The 23,662-nt window shown below is 34.9% G+C and overlaps 1 protein-coding gene across 1 annotated transcript; it reads left to right on the top strand.

The window, feature by feature from the left end:
* The first annotated feature begins 5,949 nt into the window (after positions 1 to 5,949).
* Positions 5,950 to 6,453, top strand: LOC124899557. Its single transcript, XM_047414463.1, has 2 exons — positions 5,950 to 6,065; positions 6,186 to 6,453. The coding sequence occupies exons 1-2, from the start codon at positions 5,950 to 5,952 to the stop codon at positions 6,451 to 6,453; spliced, it is 384 nt and encodes a 127-aa protein (XP_047270419.1).
* Positions 6,454 to 23,662: the final 17,209 nt, after the last annotated feature.

Raw genomic sequence — 23,662 nt, 5'->3', positions numbered from 1 at the left:
AGTTGACTCATGCTGAGAGTTTAGAATTCGCTTGATGTGCTCATGGTACGATTGAAATTATAAACTGCGAAGCGATAGTTTATGCAGGCATAAGTCATAAGAAGACCAGGCTAAGGTCGCACAATGGGTATCACATTGTTTGATCTGGAATACTTGGAAAACAAAGATCGTTCAGTGAATACTTTTGGACTTAATCATGACTAGATACTCATACTCAAGTGTAGGATTTCTTTAACCACCATTCTAGGGAGTTCTAATGATGTGGGGAAGCAAGGAACTCTGGGCAAGATCTGAACAAGACATCTGAATAAGAGATTACAATATTGCTATGACTCTATAGCTCGGAATGTAGACCTATGAATCATAAGTCGGGATATAAGTACTAGGCCTCAAGCAATGAAACTTCTTACTCTCAAACTTAGCAATACTTCTCAAACACTCCTTCAACTATACTATTCCCCTCAGATACCATACTCGCTCGGTCCAACTTATAATTTTCACAAGGCACTAATACTTTTATCCACTAATGTCTTGACTGAACTAAATTCTCTCACCATGTTCAAGCCTAACTCAAAGTCACAAGATATACCACATAATACTGTAGTACTAGTCTGAACCATGAATTCAACACACCCTGCATTTCACAACTTCTTATCTCATGCAAGGTTCTTATTACCACTTTCACAACCACATTCAACCTCGTACTAGGCATTTACTAATGTGCAATGCATTCATCCAGATAACATAATGTTTAAGCCAATATTTATAACCACATATGCACTCCTAAGAAACCATTCGTAAGGCATCGCTTCATATTCCCTAAACCTCTATCAACAACAGATTTCCTTCACTATGCTTAAGAAGACATACATAAAATTTTAACTAGCCATGACATATACCAAAGACTTGTCCTCAATCTTACTTTACATTTACAGTCTCAGCTAAAATAAGCATACAATAATCTTCCAATAACTAAAAAAAAGGCTTACTCTCTCCCATCCAGACAACTGTTCGTCATCACTATCTTGACCTGAGAAAAGGTAACTAAATGGCTAGAACAGAAGGACCTGGAACATGAAGGGATAATGTGTATAACTTGACACCCAACTGAGGCTTGAGGAATAGAATATTTAACATCGTGAACTCATCAAAGAAGTCTGATCTGAAGAAATGCTTGCTATAAGTCGAAAGTTTGCTGATCATTAAAAATATTACCTGAGTACCAGAACTGACATACTGTAAAGCTCAAGTACATGGGTCATAAGCTGCATGACCTAAATTTGGAGTTCATAACTTATGGAATGTGATTCCATCTGCTGAACGAACTGAAACTCCTCATTTTGGGAACTAGGAGAGTATATGATTCTCTATTGTATGCATGAATGCGAATTAAGATCATGGAACTAAAACGTAAGGCATGAGTAGGTATTGGGACAACCGAAAATACTGAAATAAGATTGGATCAAGCATTAATTTTTCTAACAGCTATTCTACAACTTACTGGTACATTTACTAGAATTTGAAAGCTTGACTTGGTTACTAATTCTGCCATCTCCTCCTTAGATTTAAGCCATCACTCTGAGACTGTGAACCACTATATAAACTCCAGTCTAACTGCAATCACTTTACTCTAGAGTCTGGGATATAACAATGCACATGAATAAAAGAAATTAACCTTTAATGACTACACTTGAAAGCGCAAAACAACCTCCTAACACTACCTTCTGAGTTACACCCTATCTTTATATAGCCTCATCATATAATACTTGAACACTTACTAACTTTGGATCTGCATGAGCACCCCATAGTCAGAGTGAACGCTATCTAGTTCTTTAACTCTTATTTCTATTAGCTCAATCTTCAAAGTTTCAAACTTTGATTCTAAAACTTAACATGAATATCTCCAAACCTCTGATAGACCATACTACTTCTATCATAGCCTATCAATTTCACACTTGTAAACTTATATTTCTAAACCATGAGAATCAAAATCATACTTAACAGGCTTCACATCTTCAATCATAACTCCTTAACTTAGCTGTCAAGAACATCATACATTATCTAACTAGCCTTTCTCCACCTAGCAACTCAACGTTACTACTAACCACACAACATGCAATAATCCTCGAATAATAATGCAGCCCCATAGCACCTTGGGCGTACTTCCACATCATATATACAACATCATACTTTATTACGAGCCAAATAAACTTAAGTTCTTGCATACACTATTCAAGCCTACTAGATCACTTCCATACGACTAACATTCACAATACATCAATTATTATATACACCTTGCTCATCATCTACTATTTGAACTTAGTATCTCGTTCTAACTATGATTAACCACAATCTTGACAGCTATTCTTACCTACCCAACATCTAAAAATACTAGCCCGCTAAAACCGCATAACAATAATGATCAATCACAATCCTATGGTCTATCTGATTTATAATTCATTACCACATCTTCTTTCTACACCTCATTACTATTCACCTAAACTTCTTTCATAGCTTTATAAGTTTTAACTAAACTTTCTCTTGCAATCTCAGAAAAGTCTAAATTAACAACACTCCTCCACCAAGTACTTTTATCAATACCCTATACTTTTCTAGCATAACAAACACGGTCAACAACTTTTTTCTTACTTCAAACAAACAACAATTCGCCTTAACTAATAACTCATTCTCTTCCTTCTATTAAACTAACACACAAGAACAACAAGATGACCAACAAGTTGCTAATGAATCGAAATAGGCATCACACAGCTTCACTAGACTATAATTTTCAACAACACAATGATAAAAAGATTAAAAGAGACAGAAACTTGACACAAAATATTCAATGATCTAAGAATACACATCTTACTCTGTTTTAACTGAACGATTTATAAGAATGAGGCATAACTTTAAACTTGGGGGACTTATAACACACTAGAAGGCTCCTCTTAAGCCGCTTCATAAGACTTTTAAACTTCTTGCTAGCAAGCCTGAGAGCATTATTAGGAGAGGAAATTGGAAATTGCCGATCAGATTACCTCAAGAATAGTAAATAGATAAAGAAGTATAGATTATCATTATGGATTCTGAGGAGAAAATCTGAAAGCACATCTGACTTGGGCTTAGTGCACAATTTTTACAAACATGATAAAGCACTTCAATCTTTGAAACTCAAAAGCACTAATGGAATATTTTCTAGCCTTCTTATAATCTCATAACTATCTATGGAGAATTAAGCTTGACTGTTTCCACTACCTTAAAAATGAGGCAAAGATAGCCTGAATTGAGTAAGATGAGAAGCTATTTAAGTTTCTTAGAGGACCTTTCTATAGCACGATCTGAGACTTGAAAGAATGGAGACATTTTCTAAATGCCTTGTAGCCTCTCGAAGAAAAGTACAGACGTCTCCGTACCATTCTACAAGACTCTACTATACACAGCTTCACAGAAACCCTAGGACTCTTGAACTCTGTGCTCTGATACTAAGTTTGTAATGCCCCAAAAATGGGTCCTGAAATGTCACACGGTGCTTAGGATCACAGGTGATCCTAAGATAACCCTGCTACTGGCATACTTACAAGCAATTGAATAAAATACATTTGAACAAAATCAAAGAAAACAATAAAACTTCTCTGAACTTGATCAATACAAAATCTGAGTTTACAAGATTACAAATCTGCCTTTACGAATAAAACTGAAATAAAATACATCAACACTACTGACTGTCTATGAATCCTCTACTAGTACTGACTATGGGGAGCCGGGTCATGACTCCCAACTATCCCAACTCAATACGACTTAATAAAGAAAATACAATATTTCTCAAATTGTATAACTGACTCAAGCCCTTGAATAAAAAAGACTCATCTCCTGCTGCCTGGAAGCTGCGAACTGACTGAATATGATGTATGCGCTATAACTTGTACCTACATTATGAGACAATATAGCACACCGACGTATATATGGATCAGTACTTTGAGGATTTACTGAGTATATGGGGGTGTATGAATTTACATAAAACAATATCAATACTCTTTAATAAAATCATGCATGCAAATAGGAATGTATCACATGGCTTGAATAAGTCTAAAATATAAAACTCATAAATCATGAATACTGAAACATGTAACACAAATCTCGTGAGTCATTATACTTAACTTTAAAATCTATACTCTCCTCTTATTTTCAGTACTTGAAGGCTAAAGGAAGATTTAAACAATACTTTCAAACTCATGCTTTTATCTTGTGGAGAGTAAAACTCCTTTAAAAATTAAAGACTTAGAACTTTTAGGAACTTTTAACACTTGAGAACTCTGGAACTCTTTTAGACTCGGGACATTTGGAACTCGGGAGTTTCTTCTAACCGATATAAACCATGTGAGCTATATGGAGTCCAACGTCTTTTCCACGTTGAGGAGAGTTGTTCTATCCTTACCATTGGAGTAGAACCTCCTCTTTAGTGATCACTATCTCGGCCTTGGGCCCATAAAAATCTCGAACCTACAGTGACATGTAGTTTTGAGGATCATAATCTCCTTATAAACTCATCATTTGTGCTTAGGACTCAAAATATAAAACTTTAATGCATCAAAATCATATTTAAACTCCGTACTCAACAATCATCTTAAAAATCCTTTCAATCATCTCAATCAATATATTGGACAATAACTCATAATATGAATCTTATGATTTTAACATCTCAAAATTTATACTTGATAACAAACATTCATAATCATCTTAAAATCTGAAAATTTCAACTATATATACCAAAATATAAACATTCTCGTGCGATTCAACTTCTAAATCAATAAAAATCTCATAATCTCATGAATAGCAACATAGGGTATAAACCCAACTTTAATTTCATAGGAAAACATGTAAAATCAAATAACTTTTGTAATAAAAATCAAGTTTTGGGCACAAGAACGAATGATTTATCCTTGTTCAAATCCCACATACCTTAGATTTTGAATGTAGATGAACAAATCTTGCTTGAGACTCTTTTTTTGCATTCTTGAATAAGGGTTCTTGAAGCTTTTGACTTGGGAGTCTTGAATCATAACTCAATTTGTAAAACCTATGGTGAGTTCTTGAATTTCTTGGAGAAATATTTGGACCTTGTTCTTGGGAGTAATTTTTGCAAGAAACCCTAGATTTATTATGCTTGAGGAGAATATGGCATTTTTGCCTTGGCCAGATGTATATAAATGTTGGAAAGGATGGAAAATGACCAAAAAGTCCCTTTTGAAAATGACTTAAAAATACTGGACGAGATCTGCAATGGCTCGTGCGATGGTTCGTTGCTGGCTCGATGGTCCATAAGTTGATCGTCGTGCCTGGTCCAGAATAGGACTTACTGTCTTGGCGGCGACGGTCCGTCGCTAGGTCAATGGTCCATCGGCCATTCCGTCATGCCTGTCCAGAAGGTTGACTCACTGTCTCTATTGCAACGGTTTGGGCGATGGCCCGTCGCTAGCTCGACGGTCCATTGAACCTTTCCGTCAAACCGGGGCGGTTCAAACTGCTTTCTGTAATTCGGCCATAACTTTCTCTTTCAATGTTTGATTTTGATGAAATGGGTATTGTTAGAAAGATAATTCAATTTCCCATACAATAAAAAGTCAAAATTAGGAAAATTCTATATGATTTAAACATTACTCACTTTGGAAGCCATTCCTTAGTCTTTTAATAGCGAAATTAGGCTTCTCTTGATAGGCTCTAATGGATTAGACTACGAGGGAACTTTTTAGGGTCTTACACTAAGATAAAAGAGTTCATAAACCTGAGGCAAGGATTAATGACTATAAAGAAGTATTACCTCAAGTTCAACCAGTTGTCTAAGTATGCCCATATCAGATGGCTGACCCTAGGTCAAGCATGAGTAAGTTTGTGACCGGTGTGTCTAGGTTAGTAGTTAAGGAGTGTAGGACTATTATGCTTATTAGAGACATGGATCTTCCTAGATTGATGTTGCACGCTCAGCAGATTGAGGCAGAAAAGGGGAAGAAAAAAGAGAGAGCAAATAATAGGGCTAGAACTAGACAGTTTGATCTTGGTCAAAGTAGGTCTGGAGGAGGAAATTATTTGTAGTTTTAGAATCATTCATCCAGGCCAGCACCTTCTTCAGCTAGTGATCCTGCACCCAAAAATAGGCAGGAACAGTGGGGTAAGTCTTTTATGTCCAGATCTCAGAATAGTATGAGTGGGAAGCCTAATCATCCCCAATATGCTAAGTGTGGTAAGAATCATGGAGGTGAATATTTGTGGGGTCATAATGGTTGTTATGGTTGTGGCCAGGTGGGTCACGGAATCAAAGAGTGCCCACATGCTAGATTGGGGAATAGAGATGTTCGTCCTCAGACTCAGGCTAATTGTGCACTAGATCCTCTAGGTCGCCCAGCTCCTCCTCAAGGCACATCATCTAGTACAAGTGTTGGTCAGTGTCAGAATTAATTTTATACTTTACCATCCCATCAGGAGCAGGAGGATTCACCCGATATTGTGACTAGTAGCTTCATATCTTTCATTTTTGATATTTATGTTTTGTTAGACCCTGAGTCGAGTTTCTCTTATGTGACCCCATTAGTTGCTATAAATTTTGAGATAAGTTCTGAAAAGATCCCTAAGCCTTTCTTGGTCTCTACTCCAGTAGGTGATTCAGTTGTTGCTAAATAGATTTATAAAAAGTTTCATATCACTATCCTTCATAAAGTCATATTAGCAGAGTTGATAGAGTTAGACATGGTTGATTTTGATCTTATTCTGGGTATGGATTGGCTTTATTCTTGTTATGCTTCTATAGACTGTCGCACCCGAGTAGTGAAGTTTCAGTTCCCAGATGAGCCAGCCTTTAAGTGGTCAGGAATTCGGTATCTCCCAAGAGTCATTTGAAATCTTATCTCAAAGCCAGAAAGTTGATATACAAAGGTTGTATTTGTCATCTAGTTCGAGTCAAAGACACAAAGTATGAGACTCCAACACTTTAGTCCATCCGAGTGTTCAACGAGTTTCCTAATGTTTTTCCAAAAGATATCCGAGGGGTACCTCCTGATAGAGAGATAGAATTTGGTATTGAACTTCTCCCAGAAACTCAGCCTATTTCTATTCCTCCTTATAGTATGGCTCCCATAGAGCTTAAGGAGTTGAAGGAGAAACTCAAGGATCTTTTAGATAAAGGTTTCGTAAGGCCTAGTGTTTCTCCGTGGGGTGCTCCCATCTTATTCGTGTGAAAGAAAGATGGTTCTTTGCGTATGTGCATTAACTATCGTCAATTGAATAAAGTTACAGTAAAAAAAAATATCCTCTTCCTAGAATTGATGACTTATTTGACCAACTAGAAGGTGCCAGTTGTTTTTCAAAGATAGACCTTAGATCCGGCTATCATTAGCTTAAAGTAAGGAAATATGATATTTCAAAGACAGCCTTTAGAACCCGTTATGGTCATTTTGAATTTCTAGTCATGTCTTTTGGGATGACCAATGCTCCAGCAGCTTTTATGGACCTCATAAACCATGTGTTCAAACAATATCTAGACATGTTTGTCATAGTATTTATAGATGATATCCTTGTCTATTCCCGTAGTAAGGATGACCATGTAGATCATCTTAGAATTGTCTTGCAAACTCTTAGAGATTATCAATTGTTCGCCAAATTCAACAAGTGTGAATTTTGGCTAAGTTCAATAGCTTTTCTCGGTCAAATTATTTTTACCGATGGCATTAGAGTCGATCCTTAAAAGACAGAAGACGTAAGAAATTGGCCTAGACCTATCTCTCTGTCAGATATTAGGAGTTTCTTGGGTTTAGCTGGTTATTACAGACATTTTTTTGAGGGTTTCTCATCTATTATATCCCCTATGTCTGGACTGACCCAAAAGAAAGTTAAGTTCCTATGGTCAGATTCCTGCGAGAAGAGTTTTTAGGAGTTGAAGGCCCGACTCACTTCAGCCCCAATTCTAGCATTACCTGATGGTACATATGACTTTGTTGTTTATTACGATGCCTCTAGAGTTAGTTTGGGTTATGTGTTGATGCAGAGAGTTAAGGTCATAACTTTTGTCTCTGGACAGTTGAAGCCTCATGAAAAGAATTACCCAACTCATGATCTTGAATTAGCTATTGTGGTGTTTGCTTTGAAAATCTGGATACATTATCTGTATGGTGTAAATGTTGATGTGTTCATGGACCACAAAAGCTTGCAGTATGTGTTTACGCAGAGGGAGCTAAATCTCCGTCAGAGAATGTGGTTGGATCTATTGAAGGACTACAATATAAGTGTGTTATATCATTTGGGCAAGGCCAATGTAAGGAAAGACGCCCTAAGTAGGTTGTCTATGGGCAGTGTTACTCATGTTGAGAATAATAAGAAAGAGTTAGCTCAGGAAATACACCATTTGGCTAGGTTGGGTGTTAGATTGGTTGACTCGGATGAGGGTAGAGTTTGGGTGCAGAGTAATTTTGAATCTTTCTTAGTTTTGGAAGTGAAGGAGAAGCAAGATATGGATTCTAGTTTGGTTAAGCTGAAGAAGTCAGTTAAATACCAAAAGGTAGAGGTTTTCTTCCAAGGGAAAGATGGTGTTTTGAGATACCAGAGTAGACTGTGTGTACCATGTGTAGATGAGTTGAGTTAGAGAATTATGGCTGAAGCGTATGGTGCGTGTTATTCTATCCATCCAGGAGCTACCAAGATGTACCGCGACTTGCGGGAAATCTATTAGTGGAGCGTTATGAAGAGAGATATAGCGGAGTTTATAGCCAAGTGTGCAACTTTTCAACAGGTTAAGGTAGAGCACCAAACACCTGGTGGTACTTTGCAAGAGTTTGGTATTCCTACTTGGAAGTGGGAAGAGGTGAATATAGATTTTGTAACTTGTTTACCCGAATCGCGATGTCATCATTATACGATTTAAGTTATTGTAGAAAGATTGACTAAGTCTGTGCATTTTTTGCCAGTTCATACATCCTGTACAGCTGAGGATTATGCTAAGTTGTATATTCGAGAGTTAGTCAGATTATATGGGGTTCCCTTTTCTATCATCTCAGATAGGGGTACTCAGTTTACTTCCCAGTTTTAGAGAGATTTTCAGAAAGGTCTTGGTACCTAAGTCCATCTTAGTTCTGCTTTAGATCCTCAGATAGATGATCAAGCAGAGAGGACCATCCAAACTCTAAAAGATATGTTGAGGGCATGTGCTTTTGATTTCAAGGGTAGTTGGGATGAGCATTTCCATTGATTGAGTTCGCGTATAATAACAGTTATCATTCTAGCATTCAGATGGCCCCATTTAAGGCTCTTTATGGGAGGAGACGTAGATCACCCATAGGTTGGTTTGAAGTGGGTGAGGCCGTTTTGCTTAGGCCTGACGCAGTGTTTGAAGCTATGGAGAAAGTTAAATTAATTAGAGAAAGATTAAAAATAGCCCAGAGTCATCAGAAATCCTATCCAGATGTGCGAAGAAGAGACCTTGAGTTTGATTCGGTGATTCAATGTATCTAAAAATTATACCCATGAAAGGGGTGAAGGGATTTGGCAAAAAAATAAAGCTTAGTCCTCGGTATGTTGGCCCTTTCAACATTTTGAGTCGTGTTGGGAAAGTAGCTTATGAGCTTGAGTTGCCCGCAGACTTGTCAGCCGTTCATCCTGTGTTTCACGTCTCTATGCTTAAGAAGCGTATCTATGACTCAACTAATATAGTTCCTTTAGAAAGCTCAGATGTTCAGAACAACCTTTCTTACAAAGATATTCTAGTTGAGATCTTAGATCAACAGATCCATAGACTAAAGAACAAAGAAGTTCCCTTAGTCAAAGTTCTTTGGTGAAATCAAACTGTTGAGGGCGCTACTTGGGAAGCAGAAGCAGATATGCGAGCCAAGTACCCTCATATATTAAGATATATAGTTGTCCTTATTAAGTTCATGCACTCATAGATTACTTAGAAGCTCAGAATGATTTAGATTCAGACTCGTAGTTTATTTTAGTTGTGCATTCTACCTTATATTCTTAGATTCCTAAAAAATCTTAGCTTAACTATCCACATTCGAGGATGATTGTTTTCAAGGGGGAGATATTATAATACCCCGCAATTTTTCTAGCTTAAATTCGTCCCTAAAATGTTAAGAGATAGCTTCCCAAAACAAATACTATTTATTTCATGTAGAATCCCTTAGATTTTGACTTTCTATTTTGTAGGAAATTGAATTAGCTTTCCAACGATATAAGATTCGCATAAATCTGATAATCGGATAAGAAGTTATGGCTATTTTAAGTTCCAGTCGTAAAACGTCGTCATTTCGGACAATAACGCGTCGCGTAGCAGGTTTAAATAACGATTGTCAATTTTCAGTGGCCCTCCATGATATTGGTGCATTGCGGAGAGAGCCAAATTTCAAATTGTCCCATTCCAGTGGCCCTCCGCGATATTAACGCATCACAGAGAGGGTCAATTTCTCGTTTGTCAATTTCCAGAGGTCCAGCGTGATAAAGACGAATATACCAAAGTTATCATTAACCTCATCCATAAGAGATAGAGACAATGTAATTCCACACTTGGGGTTTCAATAGTTCTTCAAAGAAAAATCACTACCATGTATTTTTCATTCAAGTTTAGCACAAAATTCTCAAAAGATGAAAAGATAAGTGCTAAAAGAGAAGAGAGAAGCTAAGAGCTAAAAGGGAGGCTCTCTTGCTAAGAAATGAAAACTAGGTCTTGAAAAATGAGCTAAAAGACCCCTTTTAAACTCCACTCTACATTTGCTGAAAATTAAAAAACTGCCAACTTATTCTTGATCTACTTGAGCGGATCTAAAGCGGATGAAGAGCAGACAGGAGCAGATGGCTAGCAGCTCCAAAGGAGATGTGAAGCGGATGCAAAGCAGATGTGAAGCAGATGACTCATTTTCTTCACATTTGTCCTCTTGATGACTTGAATAACTTGTCCAATCTTCTCTTTTTACTTTTACCTATATAAATGGGCATTAAGTAAGAGAGTACCATCAAATCAATGGAAAAATATGATAATTAAGACTTAAAAGGTGCTAGCAAGTCGTCAAATTGACGAATTATCACGTCGCGTCATGTGTTAAAATGGCATTTCAAAAGGGCACCGCGATGTCTCCACGTCGCAGAGTCTGCCCATTTTCCATTCGTCAATTTTCTGTGAGCCACCGTGATAGTGGCGCGTCACGGTTGCCACCCAGATCAGGAAAATGTACATTTTCCAATTTCGTATAAATTTTAAAAAGGGTATTTTGGTTAATCCCCATGGCCCCCAATCCATCAAAAACACCTCATTAATCATATACTAAGGAACTTTATGCTTATTTCATCACTTTTCTCTAAGAAGCAAACCCTAGTCATCAAACTTCCTCCTCAAGAAATCCAAAATTTCTCCATTAATCCTCCAAGACACTTTAAGATTGAGAATCCCCAATTCAAGAACTTTAAGAAGTCATCTCCAAAACATCAATAAAGATTCAAGATTCAAGTTCTAGCATCTAGATCATCCAACAAGGTATGTGGGGCTTGGACAAGGATAATTCTTTCATCCTTGTGTCCAAACTTTATTTTTATTACAAATTTACTGCAACTTATATGATTTTCCATGAAATGCAAGTTAGGATTTATACCTATTATCATTATTTGCAAGATTATGAGATTTCCCAGATGTATAAGTTGAATTACATGATTATATTTATGTTTTCATACATATTGCTGAAATTTCCAGATTTTATGATGAATTATAAGTGCTTACATTATCAAGCATGAATTTTTAGATGTTTTAACATGAGATTGATGCATGGATCGTTAAGCCCCAATTTAAAATTTGTTATTTTAAGATTATTTGTGCCATGAGCACCCTCAGATAAGATTACTCACAGATTTTGACAAAGATTTGACCTTTTGGTCCTAAGCTAAGATAAGAATCACTTTGTTTAGATAACTTGAGATTTAAAGAAAGAAAAGCATAATTGGTTTTCTTGTAAACTCTTGTGCTATTTTTGAAGTGGATTTCTTAAGATTTTGAGAAAAGAATGGGAGCAGTATTTAGCACCGAGATGGGTAGGTTACTATGGTTTCATACCCCAAAACTACGTGCCAACGTAGGATTCAGATTATTTTCACTTCTATGTGGATGACTTATATTGAGATCACTTAAGATAGAAGTTCTATTCCGATGGCAAGGGTAGAACAACCCTACCTAACGGGGGCCAAATGTGGGGACTCCATGATGCTCACATGGTGTATGTCGGTTGGAAGAACCTTCCAACAGATGTCACCCACTCTTTAATAGTTTATTGATTTAAAGATTTAAGATAAAATCATATGTTTTGAAAGTTATGGTCTTAAGATTTTACGCCTTAAGATAAGCTATTTAACAGACTTAAGAACTAAGTGTAATGGCTCATAAGATTTACGTTATATGTCTTATCAATTATGATTATGATTTTCAGATTTTTAGATTACTCAAGCCTGTGTGAGTCATTTACATTTAGCATGCATGATTTTATAAACTATGATGATATTGTTTACTTATTACATGCACCCTCATATACTCAGTACATCCTCAAAGTACTGATTCACTATATGTCTATGTGCTACATTGTCTCATAATGTTGGTTCAGGTGCTCAATCTCAACAGCGTGAGTTATCTTCAAGCATCTCTTCTATATTCATGCAGTTGATGATTACTCATAGTTTGGGGGCTTAGTTGTTCACACGTTTAGTTTATTAGCAGATGTTTCTCATTCTATTTCAGATAGTTTGAGTCAGCTGGGGCCTGTCCCAATGACTCTCTAGATTCAAATAGTAGAGGCTTGTCGGACTACCAGATTTAGTATTCAGATTTTTATTTTAGTACTTAGATTTCCAGTATTTACTTTATCAAACTTTTGAGATTAGTATGATTCAGATATACCCAGATGATTCAGACAATTTTCTGCATATATTATGATTTTTTATTTATATTTCCCCCTATTTAGAGGTTCAGATTTAGAACAGGCAGTCAGGGTTAGTTCAGGACTACTTGTAGTTCGGAGCACCATGTGGCGTCCCGGGGATCAGATTTTGGGGCGTTACACTAACACCCTTCCAACTGGGGTTACAGGTTGGACCCCAATCAGTTCATATTAGGGCATGTCGGTTAGATGATACCTTCCACAGTTATAGTTTTAGTTTTAATATTTAGTAAAGAACTCAGACAGCTCTACAGAACCATGACTATCAGATATCAGTTACTTAGCCATTAGAATTAAATACTATAGTTTCAGTCTAAACTCTCAATTACCAGTATTCAGTTATCAGAACTTAGTACTTCAGTCACAGTTTAGCCCAGACAGACTTTATATGTGCAGTATTGCATATTCAGCATGTTTAGTAGTTACAGTTTTGCATGTACTCTTATCCAGTTACCCTATGATGTTCATTCAGTCAATTAGCATCTCATGCATATGAACCCATTTATATCATCCTAACACACTTAACATACTAGTACATTCAAAGTACTGACACATACTCTTTCTTTGCGCTATGATGTCTCATATCATAGGTTCAGACGCATGGGCTCCTGATCATACTTAGCAGTTCAGGATATCAGCAGCAAATTCAGTAGAGAGTCCTCATCCATCGAGGATATTATCTTATTTCAGTATTTCAATTAGTTTAGTAGTTACTTCAGCGGGAGTTAGTTGGGGGTTTGTCTCATCAACTCCATAATCAGATAGTTAGAGGCTTTTAAACTAGCATAGTCAGTTATTCAGTTTTCAAATTTATTTTTTAGTTATACCCAGTTATTATTTCAGTATTTTGAGAACCTTGTGGCATCTTCAGTTTTACTTCCGCATATGTTCTCAATATTATTATTCAGTGCTAACATCAAGTACTAGTCATGAGTTAGCTCGTGATCTTTTGGGATTGTAAGCACTATGTGGCGACTAGGATGTATTTTCGAGTCATTACAGAAATACTCTCTCCGTTTTCAAATTTCAAAATTTAAATAAATTTATTTTTGACCGTTATTTATCATATACCTTTTAAATATTTTTAATTATCAATAATTAAAATATCTCAATCAAATTAAGAAATTGCCTATGTATTAAGCCAATAAATCAACTTTTCTATCTACAATTAAAAGACACAGGTATGCCTATCTCTAAATTAATAACGGTGGGATATATTGTTTCTCCCGTTCAATTCCATATGGGAAAAACTATGAACGTGCCAATCACATTTTCCTTCAGCTATTCTTAGAGAACATCAAATTTACTTACAAAGTTGCTACTCACAAAAATTTAGGAAGAATTATTTCAATCATTCACTTCCCATAATTTACAGCACTAAGCGGTCTGAAACCTTTATAATTGTGAGTAAATCAAACGAAAAGAGATTGAAACTTTTATTGTTCGAGGTCTGTTGTCAAGAAGGCGTGAAACTCGAATGATATCTTTGACAAAATATTAAACTGGTCCTCTTCGAAGCTGCTATCGTTGTCCGTTAGAGTTTTCATCATTGGCGGATATTGTGTTTGTATGAAAATTCAAACAACAGTTAGAATGAGGGAGTCAAGCTGCATAGGCTTGAACAACCAGAAAGCTTTGTATTCTCTTTTTTTCATTATTGGCGTTTTTCGTCTTTTTCTCCAAAAAAAATTAGTTTTGCATGGGTCGTGTACACATACCATCAAATTCTTTATTAATCGACACAAAGCCTCAATCACACACTACACATAAATCTTTCTTCACCTGCTCAAGAATATTAAAAGATCAATAATAAATCATATATACTTGTTCATATATTATTTGGAGAAGATAAGAATATCTAATAACTTTATAAAACGAACAAACATAAATTATTGATGAGGAAAATTAATTAAGAACGAAGCAAAGCGAGACAAAAAAAAGCAGATGTTTTTGTGATGTATCTTCTACTAAAAAAATAAAGACTAATAAAAATCTTATGGATTACAAAACTTATAAGGAGTCGTATTTGATCATACGATGAAAGAGCATATTTACCATAAATGTAAAAATTTAACTATAATAGAATTTGCTACTACGATGAAGGAGCCTAATTTTTTGGATATATTGGAGAGTTTAAGGGGGAAAATACCATAAATAAAAGGCAAAATACATCGTCAGACCCCTCGATTGGGCGTCATCTTTCACTTTGACACCTCAAGTGGACGTTGTTCACTTTTGAAACCTCAAATAGTGTACGAATATGTCATTTTGACACTTTTTACACAATCCGTAAAAATATATTAGATGCTTGGATACACACGCATTGACGTGTAAAGTGACCAATAATAACAATAAATTTGTCATTTTTTATCGAAATAATTTTTAAATAATTAATTTTTTTGAAAAAATTATCCCCCTCCATCTAACCCACCCACCCCCCGCCAGTCATCTTCTTTAAACACCTCGCCCCCACCCCACCCCACTCCCCAATCATCTTCTTCCCTCTTTCTCTTCTGCAAATACCCCACCCCTCCCCCAATCATCTTCTTTCCCCTTCTGCAAATACTCCCTCGCCCCCTTCCACCACCACCAAATAATCTTCTCCAAATGCCTTCCTTCCCCTAGGCCCACCTGCCCACCTAAATCTTCTCCAAATACTAGCCCCTTCTCCCCAGCCCTACCCACCCACCCAAATCTTCTCCAAAAGTCGCTCATCCCCTAACCCCCAATCATCTTCTCCAAAGATCTGACCCCACCCCTTCTCTATTTTTAAAATTTTTTCATTGATTTTTCTTTTATTTTTAATTTTTCTTCATTGATTTTGCTTCCTTTTTAGTTTTTCTTCATGGATTTAGCTCTATTTTTTAGATTTTCTTCATCGATTTTGCTTCGATTTTCAGTTTTTTTACTGATTTTGCTTGGTTGTCAATTTTTCTTCACGAATTTAGCTTCATTTTTTAATTTTTGTTCATTAATTTTGTTCAATTTTAAAATTTTCTTCATTGATGTTGCTTGATTTTCAATTTTTCTTCATCAATTTTTTCCTTAATGGTTAAAAAAAATGATGCATATTATCTAATCTTCACGAACCCCTAAATGCATATATAAATTCCTCTCACAGGAGAATCATCAGGCTGTCGATCCAAACCAACATCACATGTCTTCATATTACGCCCCTCCAAATTCTACTGTCGCCCCATGGAGTGCTCCTGGTGCAGATAGCTATGCCAGAGAAAATGGAGTTGTCTCACATTCTGGTTATGATCATGACCAACAAGCTGCGCCGCCTTCAAGGAATGTTCAAGATGGACTGAATGTTGCAACTTGTGCTTCAACACCAAGTTCCGGTGCCACAAATGTACAGCAGGATTACAGTAGCTATGGCACCTATCAAAGTACTGATCCTTATGGATACAACAATACAGGATATGCTGCTTACTATAATGGCTATCAACAACAATCTAATCAATCGTATCCTCAGCCATCGGGAGCATATCAAAATACAGGTGCTCCCTATCAGCCCCTTTCCTCATTTCAGAATACAGGGTCTTATGCTGGGCCTGCAAGTTATTCAAGCACTTACTACAATCCTGGTGATTACCAGACATCTGGAGGTTACACAAGTGGTGCTTACAATAACCAGACGAACACGTGGGAAGGACAATATGCAACATACACTTCCCATCAGTATCCAAGCTACAGTTCTGATTCGAATGCCGCATATGGTTCTACCACCGCTCCTGCAGCTTCACAATACCAGCAACAGTACAAGCAATGGGCCGACTATTACAACCAGACACAAAATGATGTCCCCTGTGCTCCTGGAACAGAAAATATTTCCGTTTCTAATGTATCCAGTCTGAGTTGCCCTGTTCCTGCAGGATACTCAGCTTCAGGTGTCCAAGCTCCGGTATCTCATGTTCCATCTGGCAAGCCAGCATCTGGTTTGCCTGCATTGTCTGCAGTGCAGGTTTTTCCTTTACATGCAATTCACAAATAAGTTGCTCTATTGGAGCTATACTTATATTAGATAACTTTTATGCATTCATAGACTCCTATTTGAATATCAATTTTCATGAAATTCACTTAAAATTCAAACCCATGTTAAGCATGCTAAGAGATGGAAAAGACGGTGATAGATCATGTATCACATATAAACTTTTTTAGGATTCTTGTGGTCCATAAATAATTTTAGAAATGCCGGTAGGATTTCCTGGGTCATTGAAGGCACCATGTGACGCCCATGTACACCAATGCGAAAAAATTTGAGTCTACTGAGTGTCTCTAGTTGATGGAGTACTTTATAAGTGCCTGTATGAAGCTGGTGCTGTTGTAAATTATGAAACCCGGCATTAAACAAGATTACACGCTAGGGACGGAGGCAATCCACCTGGTACGGAGGTTGGCGGAGCAGTATAGGGAAAGGAAGAAGGATCTGCACATGGTGTTTATCGACCTGGAAAAGGCTTACGACAAAGTCCCCAGGGAGGTGCTTTGGAGATGCTTGGAGGTGAGGGGAGTACCGCAGGCATATATCAGAGTAATTAAGGATATGTATGAGGGAGCGAAAACCCAGGTGAGGACGGCGGGAGGAGACTCAGAGCATTTCACTGTCCGGACAGGATTGCATCAGGGATCTACTCTTAGTCCCTTTTTGTTTGCGTTAGTAATGGATGTGTTGACGCGGCGTATTCAAGGAGAGGTGTCGTGGTGTATGCTCTTTGCAGACGATGTAGTTCTGATAGATGAGACTCGAGGGGGTGTAAATGACAAATTAGAGATGTGGAGGCAAACTCTTGAGTCTAAAGGGTTCAGGGTGAGCAGAAGCAAGACAGAGTATGTGGAATGTAAGTTTAATGACGTGAGGCGGGAGAACGAGGTAGTAGTGAAGCTGGAAGCACAGGAGGTATGTAAGAGGGATAAGTTCAAGTATCTCGGGTCCGTGATCCAGAGTAACGGTGAGATTGACGAGGATGTCTCGCACCGTATTGGGGCGGGATGGATGAAGTGGAAACTCGCGTCGGGGGTGCTGTGTAATAAGAAGGTGCCGCCCAAGCTTAAAGGCAAATTCTATAGGGTGGTAGTCCGTCCGGCCTTGCTGTATGGAGCGGAGTGTTGGCCAGTTAAGAACTCCCACATCCAAAAAATGAAGGTGGCAGAAATGCGGATGTTGCGCTGGATGTGTGGACTGACTCGAGGGGATAGAGTTCGGAATGAGACTATCCGGGAGAAGGTTGGTGTGACTTCAGTGGAGTGTAAGATGCGGGAAGCACGATTGAGATGGTTCGGACACGTGAAGAGGAGGGGCATGGATGCCCCGGTCCGTAGGTGTGAGAGGCTAGCGTTGGATGGTTTTAGGCGGGGTAGGGATAGGACGAAGAAGTACTGGGGTGAGGTGATTAGGCGGGACATGGAACAGTTACAGCTCACCGAGGACATGACCCTAGATAGGAAGGTCTGGAAGACGCGAATTACGGCAGAAGAGTAGGGCCAGATTGGGTCGCTAGTGTAGGGAATTACTTGGTGGGGTTTTTTTTTATTTTTTATTTTTTATTCCCGTTATGATTCCGTATTCAGTGTTCCATGCTTATTACGAATCTGTGTGCTTTCCTATGCTTTCCTCTGTTTTATATTCCTTATGGGTGCCGTATTTATGTTATGTCATCTGCTTCTGTGCTTTACTATGTGTTTGTGTGATATCTTGTGCCTTGAGCCGGGGGTCTTTCGGAAACAGCCTTTCTACTTCATCAGAAGTAGAGGTATGGACTGCGTACATCTTACCCCCCCAGACCCCACTAAGTGGGAATACACTGGGTTTGTTGTTGTTGTTGTTGTTGTAATTTTTACCATTAAATAAATTTAAAATTGACAAAAATGGTGGATAAAAATGTGAAAGAAGTATAAATTAATAGGGGAGGGGGTGAGTTAATATACTATTTTTGACAAGACGAACTCTTAAATGTGTATCTAATTTTTAAATCTCTCCCAATAATTTTCACCATTAAATAAGCTTAAGATTGATAAAAATGATGGATAAAAATAAGGAAGAAGGTATAAATTAATGGAGATGAGTTAATATATTGTTGTGGGCCAACTTGGGCGCCACATCAGCCAAAAGAGGCTTTCGCGCTCCTTCATGGAGATGTAATACATACACCCTGCCAACTCAGAAAAAGGTGACAAAATGATACATCTGTATGCTACTTGAAGTGTCAAAAATGAATAATGTCCACTTGAAATGCCAAAGTGAAAGATAACGCCAAGTTGAGGGGTCTGGCGAGGTATTCCGCCTAAATAAAAATTACCATAAATTTAGAAAATTAACTATAATAAGAAAACTTTCTTTATTTAATTTTTAAATATATTTATTATAGTTAATATTTAATAATTTAAGTAAAAAAAACTGAAAAGACGATTTATCTAAAGCGGAGACTTTTAATGAAGGGCAAAATGTTCAAATCACTTTTCCAAAGGTCTTTTATTTTTAATATATTATAGATTATTAATTTTTTAATACTTAGATGACTTATAATAATTAACTAGAGATGATATAGTAAAATTACGGTTAAAACAGCTGCAGCAGACATGTCATAAATGTCTATTTTATCTTCTTTATTAAATATTATTAATTTTTTAATTAACTAGAGGTGATATAGTAAAATCACGAAGCAAGCAGTGATCGGCAAGCATGTCGACCACCGAAATGAAAAAGTAGTTAAAAAATTAAAATATAATTTTCTTGTTTACGTATTTTATTCTTCATTTAGTTGTACCTAATAAAAAAATGATATTTTAATCATTCAGATCTTGCTCATAACTATGTATTTAATTTTTTGTTTGACTCTAATCATTTAGATCTCAGTAGGTGTACTACTTTCATACTTTCTTTTTGACACAGGTATTACTATTGCAAAGTACTTCATACAAGTAATTTTAATTTATAATTTTTTATCTATTTAATCTTTGTTATTAAATATTATTTATAATCTAATACTTAAATGACTTATAAGAACTATTTAGAAGTGATATAATAAAATTACTATAAAAAGTACTTGTGAAAAAAATTAAGTGGACCCCATATAAGTTGTCAAGTTAATCTAAACTAATTAGAAGAGATATACTAAAATTACTATAAAAAATACTTGTGAAAAAATTTAAGTGGATCACATATAAGTCGTCAAGTTAATTTAAAACATCAAAAGTTAACTTATAATTTTGTGTCTATTTTACCCTTTTAATGAAATGTTATCAATTTTTTAAATGCTTAGATGATCTATAATAATTAATTAGGGGTGATATAATAAAATCACGATTGAAGCAGACATGTCATGAATGTCTATTAGACTTCTTTTAATTAAATATTATTAATTTTTTAATACATAAATGACTTATAATAATTAATTATGGATGATATAGTAAAATCATGGTTGAAGCAGCTGAAGCAAACATGTCATAAATATCTATTTATCTTTTTAAATTAAATATTATTAATTTTCTAATGCGTAAATGAATTATAATAATTAATTAAGGATGATATAATAAAATTACGGTTGAAACAGTTGAAGCAGACGTATCATAAATATCTACTTTACTTTTTTAATTAAATAAATATTATTAATTTTCTAATATATAAATGGCTTATAATAATTAATTAAGAATGATATAATAAAATTACGATTCAAGCTGTTGAAGCAAGCATATCGTCTACAAGCTGTCTGCTTCAGCAGCTTCATTGACACTTATATATATATTAGGAATAGATATAATAATGTACTTGATCAAATCAACAACAATGAAATAGATAATGATTATTACCAAAAAAAAAGAAATAGATAATGACACGTCATGATAAAGATGGAATAAATATAAAATGAATATGGAAGATTTGTGTCATGTTAAAATTGTTGGGAGAAATGGGTTTCTAACTCTTTACAAATTTTTTTTTAATTTTATTTTATTTTATAAGAAAATTTTTATTTTTATCGTACAATAGCTCTTCACATAAAACATCTAGAAAAAAAAATTATTTTTCTTCCATCCAACTGTCACAAAGTTATTGATCTCGCTTGTTTGGGGTAATGAAATGCTGTAGTTGACGTTTTTCATGGGACATGTGTTGAAATTGAGTTAGTAAATTGGGAAATGGAGAAAAATAACACCTAAAATTAAAATAATTTTATAAAATTAGCACCTAAATTTAAAAATTCAGTAAATAGCTATTAAGCATCACAATTCGGCCCTTTTCGTTTTGTGGACCAGCCCGCCGACAGCTGTTTACAAGTGCAGTATTATTTTCGCTCATTTTAATGTTGTAGAATGATATTTTTTATCGTAATGACAGTTAGCATCTGTGCTCTGCTGTTCGAATCAAGTGACCAGAGTAGAAAGTAGTCATTCGAATAAAATATTAAATGAGATTTTTATGTCCAAACAACTATACGACACAAATTTGAACCTTTTTTTTTTCCATCAAGGATAACATAGATTAATTAACTAGCTAACAACAGAGGCCTTAGTTCTTCTAGGTAAAAATAAAACTTAAAAAAAAAGAAGAAGAGGACTTGGTACCTGTATCTTATAAATATCCTTGTATTTAACAGCATAGTCTAATGCAAACTTTTGATTACCAAAAATAAAGTGACATGAATTATACTTATTTATATAATACAATTGTTAGAGATATATATATTTATATATAATAATGATACAATTTCTATACATATACATATTCTATATAATAATTATAGTATTTTTATACACATTCTATACAATTTTTAACTACAATTATTATTTAAATACATATTTTATACGACTCTATATAGAGTATCAATTGAGTATATGGACACTATAAGTGTATCAATATAGTATAAAAGTGTATTAATATGGTATAAAAAAGTACCAATTGAGTATAGAAAACTGCATGTACTTGCATAGAATTTTCTTTCTCTTTTTTAAAAAGTATATCAATATATAAAGGTGTATCAATGTGGTATAAAAATGTATCAATTGAGTATCGAGATTGCATGTGCCTAATTGGGCCAAATGGCTAAAAAGAAAAATTAATTTTTATAAATAACAGAAATACCAACCTTTTGAAAGTAATTACACTCTCTCCCACTTTTTTAATTATTTTACTCTCTCTGCTTATTAATATACATAACATAACCAACATATACATAGCATTCTGTGTATATGTTGAAATTTTTGTAATATGTTTAAGGAGTTTGAATTTTTTGTAATATTGAAAACATAAATTGTGTATTTATATAATTTTTAAAATTAATTTAATCAACTGACTATAATATGTCCACCTTTTCAAATGTGGACCATTTTTTTTTAAAATGATCATCCCGTATTCTTTTCCCTAGTAAATTTTGGAGTTGACTTGAAAGGAAAGGGCCCAAAATTAAATGCCTAAAAAAGAGTTGTGATAAATAGAGTTAGTAGGCGTTTGGACATAGATACTGACATCCCGAACAAGGAACTTCGATTTGAAATTAGTATTTATAAAATTCGCATATATAAAATTTTAATTGAATTTCGAATCATGATTTCAAATCTTGAATGCTTGAGAAGTTGGATTTCATTCTTTTCAAAATGTAAAATATGATTGGCCATAAATTTATATTTTGCATAAAAAGCCTATTATTTTAAATTTTGCAAAAAAGAAAAAAAAAATCATGTTTGATATGAAAAAATTGTTTGTACAATGTGAAAAATTTATATTAAGAAATATCTAGTTACTATTATTGTTAACTAGTGTATTTTTGTAATACTATGCATATTTGAAAGTTTGTAATAACATGAAGCTATGCACCAGATTGTGTACTCAATATTCATTTATCAGATTTTGATGTATTGGTGATTCACTTATCTATCGCGAGAATCTAAAATTCAAAATTTTTATAAATAAAAAAATATTCAAAATTTTCTATAATTAGACAACAAATAATCAGAATTTATGAAATTTATCTTCTTTCTTTAAAAAAAAAAGTTGAATACCATATAGAGTGATATTTTTAATATTCTAGTTCCAATATATTTTATTTTTTCTCGATAACAAATTATAAATTTAGTTAAATAAATTTATCAATTTTTATGTTCTACTATCTGTATATGTGAAAAGGAAAAGTAAACAACTTATAATTGAGGTTCATTTTGACAAATAATTGGTGATAGTTCAAGTATAAAACTCACACATATCAAAATACTTTAAATATATTTTAAATTCTTTACTCAAATAAAAAATAAGTATTTTTAATTGTTTACTCAAATAAAAAAAAATATTACGTCTCCCATCATTTAAAATTTCTACTTTTTTCATACCTAAGAGGCTAAGGATCTGGGGATGAAAAAAATTGCACATAATATAAAATGAAAGATAAAAATGAGTTGAAAATTTCAAATTGTATGATTAAAAATAAATAATGAAATCATCCGATGCAAACACATCATCCAACTCTGCACATGTATAAAGCCTTTCATTTTGCATTAATAACTAAGAACCTTTTAAATTTAAATGTCCAGAAAATCATACTGAACTTATAAAATTAAAGTCAAAATATTCATAACTATAAAATTAAGAAAGTGAGTCTCCAAAAAAACTTAAATTAATTATAAAATGTACAAATCTCGGTCATTACTATACAGTAAAAAAAATTCAAAAAGTACTAGTACTTAAGTTGGACTCTAGAAACTGTTGAACCTGA

The sequence above is a fragment of the Capsicum annuum genome, chromosome 6 (genome assembly GCF_002878395.1).
Source record: "Capsicum annuum cultivar UCD-10X-F1 chromosome 6, UCD10Xv1.1, whole genome shotgun sequence".
NCBI classification, from domain to species: Eukaryota; Viridiplantae; Streptophyta; class Magnoliopsida; order Solanales; family Solanaceae; genus Capsicum; species Capsicum annuum.
The sequence above is the reverse complement of the archived record's forward strand: the minus strand, read 5'-3'. Positions and strand labels throughout refer to the sequence as shown.

Bases quoted from the DNA above. Each gene is read 5' to 3' on its own strand.
- LOC124899557 (XM_047414463.1), top strand. From the start codon at position 5,950: ATGGATCTTCCTAGATTGATGTTGCACGCTCAGCAGATTGAGGCAGAA. The intron at 6,066-6,185 runs GTCTGGAGGAGG...TTTTATGTCCAG, and splicing joins TTTGATCTTGGTCAAAGTAG to ATCTCAGAATAGTATGAGTG.